The sequence below is a fragment of the Arvicanthis niloticus genome, chromosome 16 (assembly GCF_011762505.2).
Source record: "Arvicanthis niloticus isolate mArvNil1 chromosome 16, mArvNil1.pat.X, whole genome shotgun sequence".
In the NCBI taxonomy this organism is placed as follows: domain Eukaryota; kingdom Metazoa; phylum Chordata; class Mammalia; order Rodentia; family Muridae; genus Arvicanthis; species Arvicanthis niloticus.
In genome coordinates this window covers 71,237,243-71,255,064 of record NC_047673.1, presented here as the reverse complement: position 1 = coordinate 71,255,064, position 17,822 = coordinate 71,237,243, and the positions used below count along the sequence as shown (strand labels likewise).

The following is a 17,822-nucleotide window of genomic DNA, read 5'->3' as shown; positions in this document are numbered from 1 at the left end:
TCAGTGAAAGCCCCTGCCTTTTATCATCATGATGATTTTAATTATGTATGTATATGTGTGTCCAAGTATGGGCATATGTACATGGATGCAGGTATCCACAGAGCCCAGCAGAGGGCATCAGATGCCCTGTAGCTAGAGTTACAACCTATATGGGTGCTAGGAACCAAACTTGGGTCCTCTGTGAGAGCAGTACAAGATTGTAACCACTGAACCATCTTTCCAGTCATGCAAGAGAACCAGCCTTAAAAAAAATAATAAATAAACAAAACATGTACAGAACAGTTGACTAAGACACATTGGCATCAACCTCTGGTTGATGTGCACACATGACACACACATGAGCATGTACACACATAGGGCACCTATTTTTTTTTTAAAAGAAAACACTCCTGGCAAAGTACACTCTTTCCTTCCCCACTCAGGATTCATCTTCCTATAGTTGAAGTTTCTGTGCACACACAGCAGGTGACCTGGCTGCAGAGTGACCACCATGTGCTCACTGGGTGTCTCAGGCCTGACACCTCCCCGGATCGCAAGGAGCAGCATGCTTGTCTCCTCATTAATGGCTACTGTCTGTCTTGCTTTGCCTTTTCTATGTGAGTGTACTTGGAGAAAGCAAGCCCTCCATGGATTCAGCTCCCAATTGTGCCCTGGGCTAGAACTTTTCGAGAAGTCCATCTGTCTCCAAGGACTGGCACATTTCCAGGGGACGATGTTAGGAAGCTGGACAGAAGATGCTGCCCACAGCAGACATTAGATGCTTCCACTTCCTCTTGCTGCTATAACTGTCAAGATTTCCAAGCCATGCTGAACACAGCTGTGGCGTCTCTGGTGCTTCATTACCGAAGTGATTTGCTGTCGACATAATGGTAATGAGTTTCCTTGTGGACCAGTGGGGGACAGGTGGCTGGGACACTTCAGTTTCTCTAATTGAATTATAAATATGGTGATCTCTGTGCAGCCCAGAAGCCCAGAGGAAGAAGCCACATCAGAATGAGTTAGCATCCATGGCCAAGGAAGATAAGTTACACGTGTGATGGAGTTCATGCAGGTGCACATGCAACATACAACACCCACACACTCCAGCAAGCAGAGCCTTTCAGGAAAACACAGTCCATCTCTGGGACAGAGACTACCCAGAGTGGGTGGAGGATAGAAAGGGAACCCTCCCACCCATGGAAGAAGCCGACAAAACGTTCCATCAGTACTTGAAGTGTTAGGGCATCTTAACTCTGGATTGGTGGTAGAGGGCTTCCCTGGCATGTATGAAGATCTCACTCCATAACTACCACAGACACACACACACACACACACACACACACAGAACCTGGGATGTGGCTCTGGAGGCTCCGAGGACACCAGAGGACTAGAGACAGTAAATGATGTAGCTGAAGCATCTCATCCCCTGCTGGGAAGTAACATCCTGACAACAGGGAAAATCATACCATGTCTATATGCTCATCTAATTATGGCTTTTAGGACTTTTTGGCTTTGTTTTTAGTTCCTCTCCCCCAGGAGCACCTCGTGATTTGGTCTGTCCATGGTATGTCTGGGCTCCACAGGACTCAGCTTCTTAATTAATCCAATAAACTAATTAGAAATGTTGCTGTAATAGGAGTTTACAAGTAAAAGAGAGAGAGAAAGGAGGGGGGAGTTGGATGCGTCTGTCTGGTGTTTGCAATGGCTTGGGCTCCACCCTAGCACCGCGGGAAGAGAAGTGAGAAGAGGCCCGAGCCCTCAACCTTCAGTATCCATTTCTGTTTCCAGCAAGTAGTTCTGGATGCTACCTGGTGCCTGCTGCTTCTGCACTATCTTTTCCCGGAAGCCCCGGCCCTGCCCTCTAGTCGGGGGTTGTGGCGGGGTAAACAAGTCCTAGCCTGATGCTTAAATAAAGAACCGTGATGAGCCAAAAGCAGACTCCACAGAAGCATCTCCAGGTTCCACCAGGTTCCTAAGACCTGGCATGGACTGGCATGATGGAAACTGGCTGGATAAATTTTAGTTTATTCTGCTCGGGAATTCTACCAGAAATCTCTAGACAAGCTGGAGGAGGGGGTCCAGGCTCCTGACTTCCTGGCATTCCGAAGCGAACATGCTTGGCTTCCAGCCACTCTGAGCACCTATGGGTGCTGATGAACAGGTGTGTGCTGTTAGTGCCAAGCTCAGTGTCCAGAAGAGCTGAGCCTCTAGGCAGAGCCATTTAGGCCTGGCAAAGCCATGTTATCACAGGTGGATGTAAGGCTGATAGAGGAGAATAAAATGGGTTTTAAAAATTACAAGTTTTATGAAAAACACTAAGCTTTCAAGTGGTTCTTAGGGATACTTTCAACTAACCCAGTTCAATTTTTATAGCTGACTTTGAAATAGTTTGGCTCTACTTTACAGAATCAAAGGCTGCTGTGGCAAAGGGGGGCAGGATATCATAAAGCTAGGTCTTTTCAAGAACCAGCTTGAGCTGGAAGTCAGGAGATGGGCTTTGGAGATGGGTAGAGCTGGGTTCTAGACCAGACAACCAGAAACTGAACCCAGAGCTCATCAACCAGGCTGCACCAGATTCCCTGTTGTACAGCAAGCTGACCCTAAGCCAAAGGCACCAGAGATGAAAACCCACTAGATAATGAGGCTGTACCTGGCACTTCACCTATCCACCCATGAGAAACCCAACCACTGACCACCTCTTACAGAACAAGAGGTCCATACGTGGTACTTGCACATCCTACAGATATGCCAGCCAACACAGGGCCTGTGTTCATGGTCATAGATAAGGAACCAAAAGTCACTGGCACCAGGGTTTGAGGACTCAGTACCATGGTACAGCAGATCCCTCTGCTGGGCCACAGGAACCCCCATACTTGACTGGCAATATACTGTAAGAGCTCAGCTGACCTCAGCAAGGAATAGAGGCAGGAGCCGGGCAGTGTATTCTCCTCTGTTCTGCTCTTTAAAACCTCCACTGTCCTTCACAAGCTGGGTGACTTATAAGGAGATCTCCTGCACACCCCCAGCACTGCTACTTACCGCATGAACAGGATTACACTGGTCTATGGGACTCTTGAAATCCGTTCTTAACTCATCAAAGGCGATTATCTGAAACAGAACACACCCAGTCAGGATCCTGTGTATGTGTAGTCAGTGCAACCACCAAAACCTTTCTGCAGCTCTGCCCCTAGACACCATAGGGGGAAAGGACAGGGAGGAGGCTGGCCACACGGCACTGGCCAGGAGCCAGCCACTGTCAAACTGGCAATGGGCAGATGGGTTCATTGTCTCTGTCTATGATGTTTGTGTTGAAACTTCCCAGATAACTCTTCTTTCTTTCTTTCTTTCTTTCTTTCTTTCTTTCTTTCTTTCTTTCTTTCTTTCTTTCTTTCTTTTAGCATTTTCTATTCCTTATGCAGTCTATTTAAAGATGTAAAGAAACCATCTGATGGATCCAAGTTTAGTAAAGGGATAAAAATGTAAAACCTCTAACCAATACTTTTATTTATATTTTGCAGAGACGGCGACTGGGGGTGGGGTGGGGAAGAATGGGAAGCTGAGTTGTCACAATGAGAAACATCTCTGGATGGCCAAAGCCTAGGTCAGCGCCCCAGGTAGGCCATACCTAGTACAGAAGACTCTAGAGGCTCCTCTGGATATGGACTCCAAGCTCCCTAGGGAGCTAGGGCTTCCCATTTGTCAGAGAAGGAGGACAGGAAGGAGACCATCTGCAATCAAAAGATAAGGTGTGGCTCATCCAACTGAAGGAACCCAATGAGGGTAAAGGCTCAGAAGCCCTCATCCTAACCCGGCCACCACATCTGCTACAGGAGACTAAGTGGCAGGACACAGAGGGGTTTGACCCTGGGATCTTCTCTCTTTAGAGGGAAGCTTTGGGTATCCGTAGTAAAGTCTCTTCACAGCTATAGTTTGGATCTTGAGAGTTATTTGAAGCCCGTGTGTACCCAGCCCTGGCACTCTTGGTTTTGAGTTTGTTTGTTTGTTTGTTTGTTTGTGTTTGTGTTTGTGTTTGTGTTTGTGTGAGTGGGTGGGTGCTTTCGTTGGTTGGAGGTTTTTTGTTCATCTGTTTGTTTGTTTGTTTGTTTGTGTTTGTGTTTGTGTGAGTGGGTGGGTGCTTTCGTTGGTTGGAGTTTTTTTGTTCGTCTGTTTGTTTGTTTGTTTGTTTAGGTTTTTGAGATGGGGTCCATGTATCCTTGGACTGGCTTTGAACTTACTATATACCTGAAGATGACCTTGGACTTCTGATTCTTCTGCCTCCATCTCCTAAATGCTGAGATTTATAGGCATGTACTACCACAGTCCATTCACACAGTAACTCAGAGCTCCGAGCTAGCAAGCACTCCGCCAGCTGAGTTCTATCCCAACCATTGCTCTGCTGGGTAGTAAAGACCTTAGAGAACTGGGGCATAGTGGAGTTAGACATTTTTGGTTTTATTAGATTGTCTTGTTTTCCTTCCTGACCACTTTGCAGTGAAGGGGCAAACAGGTCTCCTCTGTCACAGGCCTCCTTTCCATGATGCTCTTCTGACCATAGGCTCAAAATAATGAGGCCAAGAAATCATGGGCTGAAGCATTTGAGGACACCATGCGGTGACACAAACCTTTCCTCCTTATATGCTGTCTGCCTCAAGTGTCTTGTCACAATAAGGGATGTATGACTGCTGATCATAAACTAACATGTCCACAGATTTAGAGGATGCACTGGCATAGCTTCTTCTAAGAGGACGCTACCACACCACCTTTGATGGACAGCCAGTTATCTAGCCAGGACAATCATTCTGCGGCTAGCTCCCTCAAGCTGGGCAACATCTTCACTGGACTGACCTCTGACTCTCCTAAAGCATCCACCCACAGTCAAGGTCAGTGCAATGAACTATGGCCGCAGGCCCAGGCTAGCCTGCCACCTTCTCTTTTATAACCAGTGGGCTAAGAGTGAACCTCATATTTTTTAAAGAGTTGAAAAACATCTAAAGGAAAATAATATTTTTGCAACATGTAAAAAATGCTAACTTCAAATCTTGGTGTCCACGGATGGAGTTTTACTGGTTCCTGTTCATTCCTCTTCTTGTATCCTGCTTCTGAAGACTCTGAGGCATGAGTGAGACAAATACATCCACTGACACATATTTTAGAGCAAATAGCTGATCTCTAGTCTATTCTTGTATTGTCTACAGGGTTGGTATCCCACACAGCAGCCACTGATCACATAAGGCTCATATTTCCATTAAAGTTGTACTGTTCAAAATTCAATCTGTAGTCATAGGTTAACTGTTTTAAAAAAAACAAAACAGAGGTCTAGGGAGACAGCTCAGGTGGCAAAGTGTTCACCATACAAGCATGAGGGACCTGAATTTGACCCCCAGGACCCCTATAACAGCTGGGAAACATGGTAAAGCTAGAACTGAGAAGGTAAAACAGGAGGAACCCCAGGGGCTTGCTAGCCAACAAGACTACAAATCTGTGCGCTCCACGTTCAGTGAGGGATCTTGTCTCATAAAGTGAAATAGAGAGCAACTAAAAAGATACCTGTATACATGCAGACACAGATGTATCTACACACGTGATCATGTACCTCTACACACATACACAGAGAGAGAGAGACTGAAAGAGAGAGAGAGAGAGCAAGAGAGAAAGAGAGAGTTAAGTCTGTTACCTATCAGATAACTCATGTATTAAAGTGTTCTATTCATGGAGAAGTAGGACAGTGCTGCATTAAAGACACGTACAGTGGATCTCATCTCCTCCACAGGAAGTCCGTTAGCTACCATCACTATTGTGATCTCTGACCCCAGCACATCTCTATTCCCTAAGCTGAATCTCTCCAACCATTGTTTGCACAAACCAGTGGTGGGTCACCTGGTCATACTAGTTACCATTTACTGGTACAACTGGCTGGATGTGTCCACCCTAAAACATACCAGTCAGAACTGAACACTATCCGAGGTGAGGCTGGTTGGCACAGAGCAAGAGCGTCATTGCCATCTCTGCTCCCCAAGCCTCTGGGAATGCATCTTGGCTGTGTCAACCCTGGATCTTTTCCATGGGCTCTAGTTAAACTCAGCCCCCCTCATTCTACACGAGTCTTGTCGGCTTTGGGGACCTGAGAGCAGGCAGTGACTTTGTCCCTATTCATTCTTCCTTAATTGGCCAGTCCATCATCCAATCTTCTGAGACATAGCCTGTCTGCCATCTGTGTATCTGATAAATGTAGCATCCTCAGCATCTATATCAGTATCCCTCTCTATAGACTCAAAGCAGGACCACGGACAGGATCGTCTCCAAACCCTGAGTGTGAGAGGCACAGGATACTGCTGTGATTGAAGGGGCTAGAAATATGGGTATGAGTCAGTTAAGCACACTTGAGCCTATGTGTGTCCCAATACTCCACTGAACCATATATGCCAATACCAAACAGTACTAGATAAACTTGAACTCCTGACCCGACGATAAGGTCACACCAAACCTCACATTCTTTTTTTTTTTTTTTTTTTTAATATTGTAAAATTTACTCTTTCAGTGAAAAATCCTTAAGTTCCAACAAACACACAGTCCTGTCAACATGCTGTGCTGGTAACACATGGTTTCTATTGCTTCCCCACCCCCTCCTCTTGACTCTGCATTAGCTTCTCTCCTATCCCTGACCTTGCATTCCTGCCTGGCATTCACCTATGTCTTCCTCGTCCCTAAGATTTTACCTTTGTCTAAACATCACAGAAATGGAACCATAAAGCATGTGGGGTTTTCAGACTGCTTCCTTCCACATGACAATGTGTTGAAGATTAGTCACAGTGTTGCTCATATCAATAACGTGTTCCTTTTTGCTGTTGAGCTGTACTCAGTTCTAAAGAGACACTGAAGTTCATCTCTCCAATTCACCTGTGGGAGGATGCTTGGGTTGCTCCTAGATTTTGACAACTATAACTAGAGTCGGTGTGAACATTTGTGTAAGAGGCGTCTGTCTTGTCTGAGTGATGAGGAGAGAAACTGCTAGTTGGCTTAATAAAGTGTATGTCCAGGTTTGTAAGAAGCTGATAAACTTTTTCAAAGGACCTGTAACATTGTAGCAAACACCACATGAGAGTTCCAGGCGTGCCATATTTAAGTCAAAAGTTACTATGGTTGTCTTTGCTTAGCCATTCCAATACGTATGTGGATGGAGCCACTGGAGTTTCCATTTGCACTTCTCCAGTGAGTAATGACACTGGAAATCTTTTCATGGGTTTAGTGGCCATCTGTGTATCTTCTTTGGTGAAGTGTGTGTTTAAATCATTTTTCCCTTTTGTAAAAAATAAAATAAGAATCAGTTGTCATATTGATGGTTTCTTTTCAGTGCTAGGGTTGAGCCCAGGGGCTCATGCATGCTAAGCAAGCAATCTATTACTAATATCCATCTCTAGCCCATTTTTTCCTTTCCTTTTTAAAAAATTTAAGACAGGATTTTGCCATGCTACCCAGGCTGACTTTAAATGATCAGAGCAAAAGCTTGTATTGTGACACTTGACAAATATTCTTTTATGTAACCCATTTTTGCTCCTGGTCCCAAGAACTTTCATGGATCTAAAAGCCCTGGAGGACATAGAGACTTTCTTCATCTATGTATGAAGAACTTTTCTCTGTGGGGAAATTTGCACCTCGAGTTTAATTTCAAAAATAAATTTAGTATTACTCTGCTGTCTCGCTCCTATGATGTGAGTTCTGTGCACTTATTGCTTCAAGGAACTGCCCTGTTTCATCTAAGTTGTTAAATACAGTCTGTTCAAGCTAACTTGGATTGTGACTACTCAGCCACCACCCACCCCCACTTTTTCCCCCTCACCATACATATGAGTGAGTACAAGAAAAAGCAAAAAGGGCAGCAGCAGAGCAGTAGGAAGAGAGACAAGAAACGAGTCCCCAAGATTCAAGATGGCCAACGTATGTAGGACTCTCTGAGACTAGAAGTGAGGCTCTGGGATAGGAAAACAGAGGCCTCTCAGGAGCTACTGATGAGAGAAGAAAAGAGGCATATATGTTGGGACCTGGTACAGCTCTTTGCTGGGTGCTACATAAGAATCATAGTGCTGACCTGGCCATGGGCCTCAACCAGAGCCACAAAGTGATGAAGAACGTTAGCAGGCCAAAACAGCTGGCACTGGGCACCTCACCAAACATACCAAGTTAATGAGGGACATGATCTGGGAAGTGTGTGACTTTGTGTTCTATGAGCAGAGTGCCATGAGTTGCTCAAAGTGTCCAAGGACAAGTGAGCACTCAGGTTCATCAACAAACAGGTTGGCATGCACATCCATGCCAAGAGAAAGTGTGAGGAGCTGAGCAACGTGCTGGCAGCCATAAGGAAGGTGGTGGCCAAGAAGGATTGATGCTCCCTCCCCCAATAAATGATCGTTCATAGAAGAAGAAAAAGAAGAGGAAGAAGAAGGAGGAGGAAGAGGAGGAAGAAGAGGAAGAGGAGGAGGAGGAGGAGGAGGAGGAGGAGGAGGAGGAGGAGGAGGAGGAGAATCATCAGTGTTGGACCCCAGTTCTATCACCCCTAGGTAGGCTCACTCTTCTCCAAGTGCCCCCAACACAGAGATGGCTATAGAACAAAGATGGCGGCCAAATGAAGCCTGTGTGTGGAGCCTCCCCCAGAAACCACAGCAGCATCAGTTACTATTTGTGTTTGCCCTAAGTCTAGTTGTTCTCCAACCAGTCCAGCCTGAGCATCAGAATGCAGGCATCCCAGAATCAGCTTGAGAGGTAGGGAAACACAATTGCTCCAGAATATGCCTTCTGAAAGAGGGAATCTGCTAAACACAGTAATTGTGTACTACCACAAAATCTTGCTAGAAGATAGAGAAGAGACCGACATCTGCTGATGAGTTCTCATGCTGCCCATCGGAGTTAGCATCTGGAAGATGAGTCTCTGTGGCATGTTCTCTTCCCTGTGTTTGCTGTGGTGTCCCTTAGTTTGATTGACGCTACCCTGCCTTACATTCATACTGTCTCACCTGACGTAGTTTAATCTACAGGAAAACTGGATATAACAAGAACTACCTCTGGGACATAGTGCAGGAAGCAGAGGCCCAGGGAGAGTCTGAATGACATTCTTTACATCACAGGATGAGTGAGACGCAGCCAGCACATGCCTAGATCTGAGGCTCAGCCAGCCAGTACTCTACCTGGCATGCTGTGCCCACTCTGTGACTTGAAAGGGTAAAAGAAAGTGTTGAGTTAGTGAAGATGGAAAGAAATACATATCTTGATTGGATGCCCAGGATTCTCCCTCAGCATTCTTTAGCTCTGAGAAACAGCACTGAGGAAGAAGTCCTTTGTCACCACAGAGATTATGATCAGGAGCAAGGTGGTAATTAACAAATAGATAAGAAGATATCAGAAAATGGTAGGTGTGGTGACGACTATGAAACAGTTGGTATGAGGAAATTAGAGTGGGGTGGGTGGTCAAGAAGGGGAGGGTCTCTCTGAGGAAGCATCACTATACCAAGAAAGATCTAAGCAACTAGGAAGCCAGTCATGGAAAGAACTTAGATGACACTCTGCTATCTCAAGAATCCCAAACAATGTACCTGCTTAACCCTATGTGACCAGGAGCTAATGAGACCAGGAAAGCACTTTAAAGTCAACACAGAGAACTCAGTCATGTCCTAACTCCACCAATCTCATCTAGTGGGGCCCTTTGGAGAAGCAGAATCAACAGGTTCATCTCCCCCACAGCTCACACGAAATAGCTTGTTAATGTCACAGTGCAGCAGCCACTCTTATTATGAGCAGAGATCCCTAAGCAACAGCCTGCCAAGAAGATGGGACCAGGCCAATTCCATAGCAGAGTCCAAAGGGGCAGAGCCAAAGCGGGCAGAGCCACATGGACTAGGTAGGAGTGGGCCAATGATTAGGGATAAAATGAAACTCATCCTTCGATCTGCTGCTCCTGTATATCTGAGCCCCCACCATCAATACCCCACATTCAGTCCCATTATCCTCTGACCTCTTTATGCTACCATAACAGTATAGGTCTTAAATGGACCCAAACACCTATATGTTAAAGACTTTGTCATCAGCCTGTGGCGCTACGTAGTAGAACTTTGAGAAGATGTGGCCTCATGGAAGGAAGTTACATCATTAGAAGGTGTGGCCTCATGGGAGGAAGCTACGTCATTAGGACAGGGCCTTGAAGGGCATCTTGGTGGGATTCTCCTCCCCATCCCACCCCTCTACCCCCCACCCCACCTCACCCCACCCCACCCCACCCCACCTCCCTGCCTGCTGCCCTATCTCTCTTCTTTCTCTCTTTCCCTCTAGGTAAGCAGCTGTGCTCCAGCACATCCTTCCCACAATGGCCTAATGTCTCATCGCAGGTCCCAAAACAGGGAAGAATTGACCATGAACTGAAACTTCCAAACTGAGTCAGACGTTCCCCTACTTTAAGCCAATCATACTAGGCACTTTATCACAGCTAAAGAAGGCTGACTCAGCAACAATCATCCTGTGGTCCCCTCATCTACTATTCTCTCAGACACACCTCCCATATGCCTCTCATGTTACAAGCAGAGTTACCCTTAGTCCCTGTATCTTCTATCTTTGCAGGCACCTTAAGTCCCCACCTGCACATCACTAGCTCCATGATCTTGAACATACTCTACCTCCCCAGACTGTGACTTTTTTGTTTAAACTAGGAAGATTGATGTTCCTGCCTCAACTGGCTGCAGGGAGTGGGGTGAGGAGGCCTAGCCTGCAGCACAGAGCACAGAAAGGAGGACTCTGCTAGAAGTGAGCACGGACTCCCACGGTGTCCACACTGAGGGACAGCTCTACAGGGAGCTCAGCAGGCTGTATGAGTCACAGGGTCCCTGCTAGGATTCAGTCTCTGCCTCACTCATTTGTGTGACTGCAGGCAAGTTTTATTAACCTTCCAAACCTTAGTTATCTCAAATGTAAAGAAAAGACAATAATAGTTCCTACCTCAGGGCAACTGTGAGGAGCAAAAGAAACGATGGGGGCTAGAGAGATGGCCGGGCCAGAAGAGTGCTCGCCATTCTGAAGTACTTGCCATGCGTAAGGACCCACTTAAAATGTTTCCATGTGTACCCATGCCCGCCCACACATGCACACATAGACACATGAAAACACACACATACATACAGAGAGAAGGGAGAGAGAGAAAAAGAGAGAACACAGAACACATCGGCATTTCCAACCACTGTCTGGGCCAGACTCTGCAGACGCAGCTAGTTCTGGTGCTGCATGCTGTGCCTTTGCTAGTTGTTCAGTCACCAGCAGACAGAGATAGCTCAGAGCCCTGCATGTCCAGGAGAGATGCCAAGGGAGCGGGACCCAGCCCCTGTCCAGCCTGGCTGATTTACAACACTTTGGAAAGCCATCCTGCTGTAGGATTTCAGGTCTCAGTCCACACTTAAAGTTGAAAGAATCCCACTGTCCCAGAACACATCCCAGGAGGGGCACATTCCTTAGTCCGTGGACACTTGCTAGATTAATATTCAGAGGAAGAAGGGAGAGGCTGATTAACATTCCTCAGACCACAGGGGAGGGAACCCACCTGCGGGTGAGGAAGGCCCAGAGCACGTAGAAACATTCCAGGGGAACCAAGATGAGAGGCAATCAGGAAGCTGGTAAATCTGGGCAAATGGAAGACACTCATTGTCATAAAAATAATGAGTAAATCTGAGTCACCTAGAGACCGGACCTGGGAAGGTCAGCCTTTGTGGTTGCCTGTGAACTCTGTATAAAAACTGCTCCCAGCTTTGGCTCAGGGTTCGTCTTGCCTGCATGCAAGGGAGTCCCAGTGCACTGGTTATTATCATTAAACCTCATGTTCTTGCAGCGAATCCCATCTGTGAGTGTTTCTGTGGGAGAGCATCCCCCCGGTTTTGGATCTTTGGGTCCAACACTGCCTCCAGCCAGCAGCCACCAGGTCAGGGAAAGCCCAAAGAGATATAAGGAGGAGGGCTCTGTACGCTGGCTCATTAACACAGGTGATCCTGCCACTGGGCAGGTGGGAACAAGACTGGGGAGCAGCCTGTAGGACCCTGAGCTTCTCTGCCATGCAGCCAGGCGAAAGAGCCCTTCTCTGTCCAACCCAGCACTACAGACAGAGGTCAGGCTCTGGGTAACAGCCCCCAGCCCAGATGACCCTCTGTCTAATCGGGTTCATGCTGTTTCTGCTACCTTGAGCTCTCTCCATCAGACAAGGGCAAAGGATCCTCTTCTCTCCTGGTGCCAGTGGGCTCTGCTCTTTGGTTAAGCAAGTCCTTCTCCAACACCCAGGCCTGCAGTGCTTGCAATCCATGAAGAACCAGCCTTGTTTACTCCTGCAGGTACTTGCTGAGTGGTGGCCATGTGCCAGGGCCAGTGCTAGAAGCAAGGTGGACAGGACCAACCTTTACCGACCTGGTCATTCTGCAGTGACCAGGAGCCATAGTAACCCCTGGTAGTGAAAGCCCATTGATCCAGGCTTCAATCCATCTCCTGGATAGGAAGGCATGAAGGAAAGTGGCAGTGGTAGATTACTTTGGGCTGGTCTGAGACCCTTGGTGACAAGACCATTACTACCCTCCTCTGTTCACAACACTGTTACCGGCCATTATCATCACTGATCTAATCAAGACTCTCTCTTGCTACTTTTACTCCTTTGTGTACCTATTTATTGCTTTTTACACTACATGCTCTTCCTAACAACCCAGACAATCGGTGACTAGCACTCAGGATTATCTTTCTGTTCACGGTGTTCTTGCACGCTGCATGCTTGAGTGCTGTCTACTTCTGGTGTGCTCCTCAGCCTTTCTTACTTGTCCTCAGCAGCAGAGCAGTAGAACACCACAGGAGTGAGTGTCAAATTGTCTGTCCACGTCCCCAGCAGGAAAAATGCTCAACATTCATCACTTCTAACAAAGCAATGCCACCAGAGGGACACTCTGGCAATCTCTTTGGGCTTTATACCCAGGGGTGGGGCTGTTGGTCTCTGAATCCAAGGAGAACTTCTTAGCTGCCACACAGGGTGTCCATCTGCCTACTCCACAGTGCTGAGGACCCTGTGTCCAGGCTCCACTTGTCACTTCCCACCACTACAGTCCCCCAGGCCTAGATAGACCCAGTTGCTGTTTTAGTCTACACACTCCCAGACAGCAGCTGGCCTTTGGGCTCTTCTCTATAAACTTCCTACACAAGTCTCAGGAACCCAGCCAACAGGGAGGCTACAGATGCATGAACTCTTCTTGGGGGATGTGAACAAAAGCCTACTTACCCCAAACAGGACAACAACATACCAAGTACCACTTCATCCAGGTTCAATATGGTGAGCCAATGAGTTTATTGGAATTATTTACAGAACACAGGTGAGGGGTTACTTACAGGAATGTGGATGACCCCAACTTTATGCCTGGGAAGTCTCACCCCAACATAGATGACAACTCTCCCATAGCTATATAGACGGAGCTTCTATTCCCCTTCAGCCTTGCAGAACCTCCAGAGACTGCAAGTGCACAAATACTTAAGGCAAAATTACGTAGAGCTTGGGGAGAGGGACATGGAAGTGCCTGAGATCTTAGGTGAGGGCCTGATGGCCTTCTAGCTCCTTCCTTTTATGAGAGGATGTCAACAGGTCCAACCTCTGTCTCTGACAAGTAGTCTCAGCATCTCTAGGAAAGACAGTGATGGCAGTTCCGCAGCAGAAGAACATCAAGTGCGGACTGCAGGTGGTATGACACAGCTGTGATGCTCGCATTTGAGGAAAGGGAGGACAAACTAATGTCTTAAAATTTCACAGCAGAAGCAGAAACATGTGTAAGAGGAGCTCTTGATGTTCCGGGGCAGAAGAAGACTTAAAACCAGAATGTATGGAGCTTGAGACAATATGGATGAACCTGACACTTGTTCTGAGAAGGACCACAGGCGGCAGGAGAGAGAAGGTGTTTAATGTGTCCAAACTGAAAATGGATTGACATGCACAACACACATACCTGAAATACAGACACATCAGAAGAGGGGTAGCCATTGCATTTAGATGCTGTGATGACTAACATTGTCAGTTTGAAACTGAAGTCATCTAAGAGACAAATCTCTGAGCATGCCTTCAGGGAGTTTCTAGTCTGGGTTAATTGAAGTGAGAAGATCTACCATAAGTGTGAGCACCTCCATTCTACCAGCAAGGGTACACAGCTGAGTGAGGAAACAACTGAACACTAACACTCATTTCTCTCCGCTTCCTGACTTTGAGTGTACATGACAGCCACCTCAAGCTACTGCTTCCTTGACAGACTGCACAGTCAAACTGTGAGCCAAAACAAGCTATCCCTTCGTTAGGTTGCATTTATTGGACATCTTATCCCATAACAAGATAAGTGGTAAATGTAAATGCCCAGGAGACTAGAAAGCACACTTCTGTGTGCGCCTATGGGTACTTTCCAGAGACTAAGACTCATGCTGCCGGGCAGTGGTGGTGCACGCCTTTAATCCCAGCACTTGGGAGGCAGAGGCAGGCGAATTTCTGAGTTCAAGGCCAGCCTGGTCTACAGAGTGAGTTCCAGGACAGCCAGGGCTACACAGAGAAGCCCTGTCTCGAAAAAACAAACAAACAAACAAACAAACAAACAAAAGACTCATGCTGAGTATGGGTGGCACCATCCCCTAGGCTGGGATCCAGAAAATGCCCACAGCACAGGCAGCTTTTCTCTCTGCATCTGGCTAGCATGATGTAAGCCACTCTACTTGTTGCAACGGAGCAAACCATTTAAAGTTGTGAACAGCGAAATCTTTCCTCCTCTAGGTATTTGTTGCAAGAGAAAGGCAAACAGGAAACAGGATAATAACAGCTTCCTCACTCTTCTGTAAACAGTCCATCACTACACAATCTCCAGTTACTCCTCTGTGTATTTCCCACTCCTCCAGAGATTTCCCACTGGAGCCCTAACTGATACCTAAGCCCATAAGACTAAAGCCTGGGCCCAAGTTGTCTTCCCCAAATAGAGATGGTTGGACAATCAAGTCGACTAATCCCAAGAACACAATTAGTATGGCCAAGAAAACTTCGAAACAAATGCTTTTTGTTGTAGTGTGGTCATTTGGCAGAGGCATTAGCAAAAAAAAAAAAAAAAAAATCTCAGCAATGCACCTGCAGAATGTCTGGGTTTGAAAAATACCACTTCCTAATGGATTCTGTGGAATGAGTTATCTGCTGAATGTTCCCACTATAGGAAGTGACCTACTGTGTCATAGAGAGTTATTGAACTTAACCAATTAAATTTTGCAGGACGTTAGCTGATTCTTGTTTTAGAACCAGGTTTCACAGCATCTAAAAATAAGTGTCTCTTGGGGGCCCATCTTTATTTAAGATAAAAGGGAAGGAGCCCTGTATAGTCAGCATATAGAAGATCCTGCTCATTCAAAATAGACAAAACAAAGTGTGGGATGGATGTAAAACCATGCCAGGAAGTTTGGTAAGGTAGAGCAGGTTGAGACCCAGAGACTCAGTGGGCACACACCTGAGGCTGAGGTGACTCCCAGCTTCCTGCCAGACTCCTGATTTGGAACATGTGCCATGCTTCTCACATAAAAGAGATGTGACCACAGATCACATAGGCCCAGATCAGAGTTCTCCATGCTAGTGAAGTACCTAGAGGTCCGTCCGGAGGGCTTAGCCAATAAGCTTTCCTTCTCAGACATTCTTTCCTGCAAAAGGCTCACTCTGAGAAGTGGGGTACGGTTTTAGGCATCCACTTTCTTCCATGACAATAAACTGTTTAAAACCATGGGTTGTCTCTTTTCACCAAGATCCACCATGGGGAGCCATGAAGAAGGCCTTCACCTACAGAGCCACAGCCTACTCTCCCATAGAAGGCCTCTCTGCACTCCCAGCCACAACCACCACCAAGGCTGCCTCCAAGCTCCCCTTTCTCTCAGCCCCAGGCTAGGGGAGCTAGGTGCTGTCCCCAGCCTGAGGGCCCACCCCACTTGGTTCTCTGATTTTCTGAGACTTCCAGAGGTGCCTGGATGTCCAAGAATCAGAGAACCCCATGGCCCTGGCCACATTGCAAGCCCAGGGACCCTCCACCCCTCCCTGCTCCCCATGCCCAACCTGCTCTGGCTTTCCCACACCTAAGACTGCACTTTTCCACCCCTGGAGCGGTGCCTCAGCAGCAGCAGCATGGGATAATCTCAGTCAAACTCCCCGAGTTCCATCTCCCCAAGTGGCCATGCCCTGTGGTGGGGCAGATGCAGGCCAACAACCCTTCAACTCAGTACCTGCCTACCTCTCCTGCACAGGCCTGACCAAGCTTCTCCTTGCCCTCCTCCATTTTTCCTACATGAGCTGGCTGGCATCCATCAAGTTGCAAAGACTGAATACCCGGATGGAACAACCATGCCCTCAGTAGCACTTCCCTGTGCTGGGTCTGCCATACTCTCGTCAGACCTGTTAGGCTGGGTGCACAGAACCCAGGCAATGTCCAAGGATTCCCATCAATGCCCCCCCACACACACACACACACTGTTGACCTGAGTCCAGCATCAACATCTTCCACCCCCACCCCTATCTGTCAGAACAGCATCCAGAGAAGGGTCTGCGGGAGGCCACAGGCTAGTTATCTGCTACCTCACAAAACCCCAGAAGTCACAGGTCAAGCTTACAGGCCAATTCTTGCTTTGCAAAAATATTCAATAATGTATGATAACCTTGTTGATAGACTAAAAGATGCAAATAAGCTGGCCTTGAGACCTCGCACGCAGGAAGGCAGAGTTTATTATAGGAAGTCCCTCTTGGGGAAGCAGAAAGAGAAACCACTCTGTGCTGGTGAAAAGGGGAGGTGATTGAGCCAACAGAAAGCAATCTGATAATGATGGTTGTTAGTGGGAAAATCAAGTCCCTCACACAGTAATTCCCTGCTGAGCATCTGCCCCATTGGAATAAAGGCGAAGCTGGGTAAGGATGTTATGTCCAAGCACTTTCTGAGATTGAAAAACAGCAAAAATATCCACCAACCAGTGTACACATGATTGGGTAAGCAATAATGGCCCTAACTGTGGAGTAGCCCCAAGTCGGATTAATTCAGTTAACTAAGCTATGATTCTATGAGGAGAACAGAGTGTGGAGACACAGCTACAGGGCATGTGTGTTTGCATATGATACATGAGCTTGAGAAGTCTGTGACCGGTCACCCCCGCCCTGAGCACGGGAGGGGCACTGGTCAGAGGGAGAGGCAGGTGCCGGGCCAGAGGACATGGATAAGTACGCAACAAGACCACAAACGTGGTTTTAAAGGAGTGCTTAAAAATAAGCAACACGGTATGATTCCTTCTAATTGCATTTGTGCATGAGTGTGCATTCATAAGACGGTGAGCAAAGGCATGGGTACCAGGACACATACATGTACATTCATAAGACGGTTGGCAAAGGCATGGGCACCAGGACACTTAGCAAAGGGCCCCTGGTCAGCTTCCCCTGCCAATCCTGTATTGCCTGCAATCTTACAAAAGCATTTCTTCATACAATCAAAAAACATATGCCCAAAGCTATTTTACTGTTTCTGTATTCTTATTATTCCACTCATGTCTAAGCCTGTGGCCACTGCAAACTCACTACCCCCACCACGTTAGCCACATCAGAAGCAGCTGCCTATGGCCCTGCACTCAGTGTTGGCCCCTCCAACCTGTGTGTGTTCTTTCCCTCTCTCTCCCTCCTGCACTTTCTCCTTCCTTTCCTTCCCCTCTCCCTCTGCCTCTACCTGTCTTTTCCCCTCCTCCCTTCCTCCTCTTCTCTTTCATCTCCTCCATCCCTCTCCTCTCTTCCTTCCCTCACTCTTTCACTTCAGCCCATC

At 47.2% G+C, this 17,822-nt stretch overlaps 1 protein-coding gene and 1 pseudogene across 1 annotated transcript in view; one reads left to right on the top strand and one right to left on the bottom strand.

Moving 5' to 3' along the window:
* The window catches only part of Cnih3 (cornichon family AMPA receptor auxiliary protein 3), a 103,518-nt gene that overhangs the window by 54,197 nt on the left and 31,499 nt on the right, over positions 1 to 17,822 (bottom strand). The window contains exon 2 of the mRNA XM_034520549.2: positions 3,019 to 3,087. Within this exon, the coding sequence (XP_034376440.1) occupies positions 3,019 to 3,087 (69 nt within the window). The remainder of the gene's footprint in view (positions 1 to 3,018; positions 3,088 to 17,822) is intronic.
* Positions 8,009 to 8,360, top strand: LOC117721680 (large ribosomal subunit protein eL36 pseudogene; annotated as a pseudogene).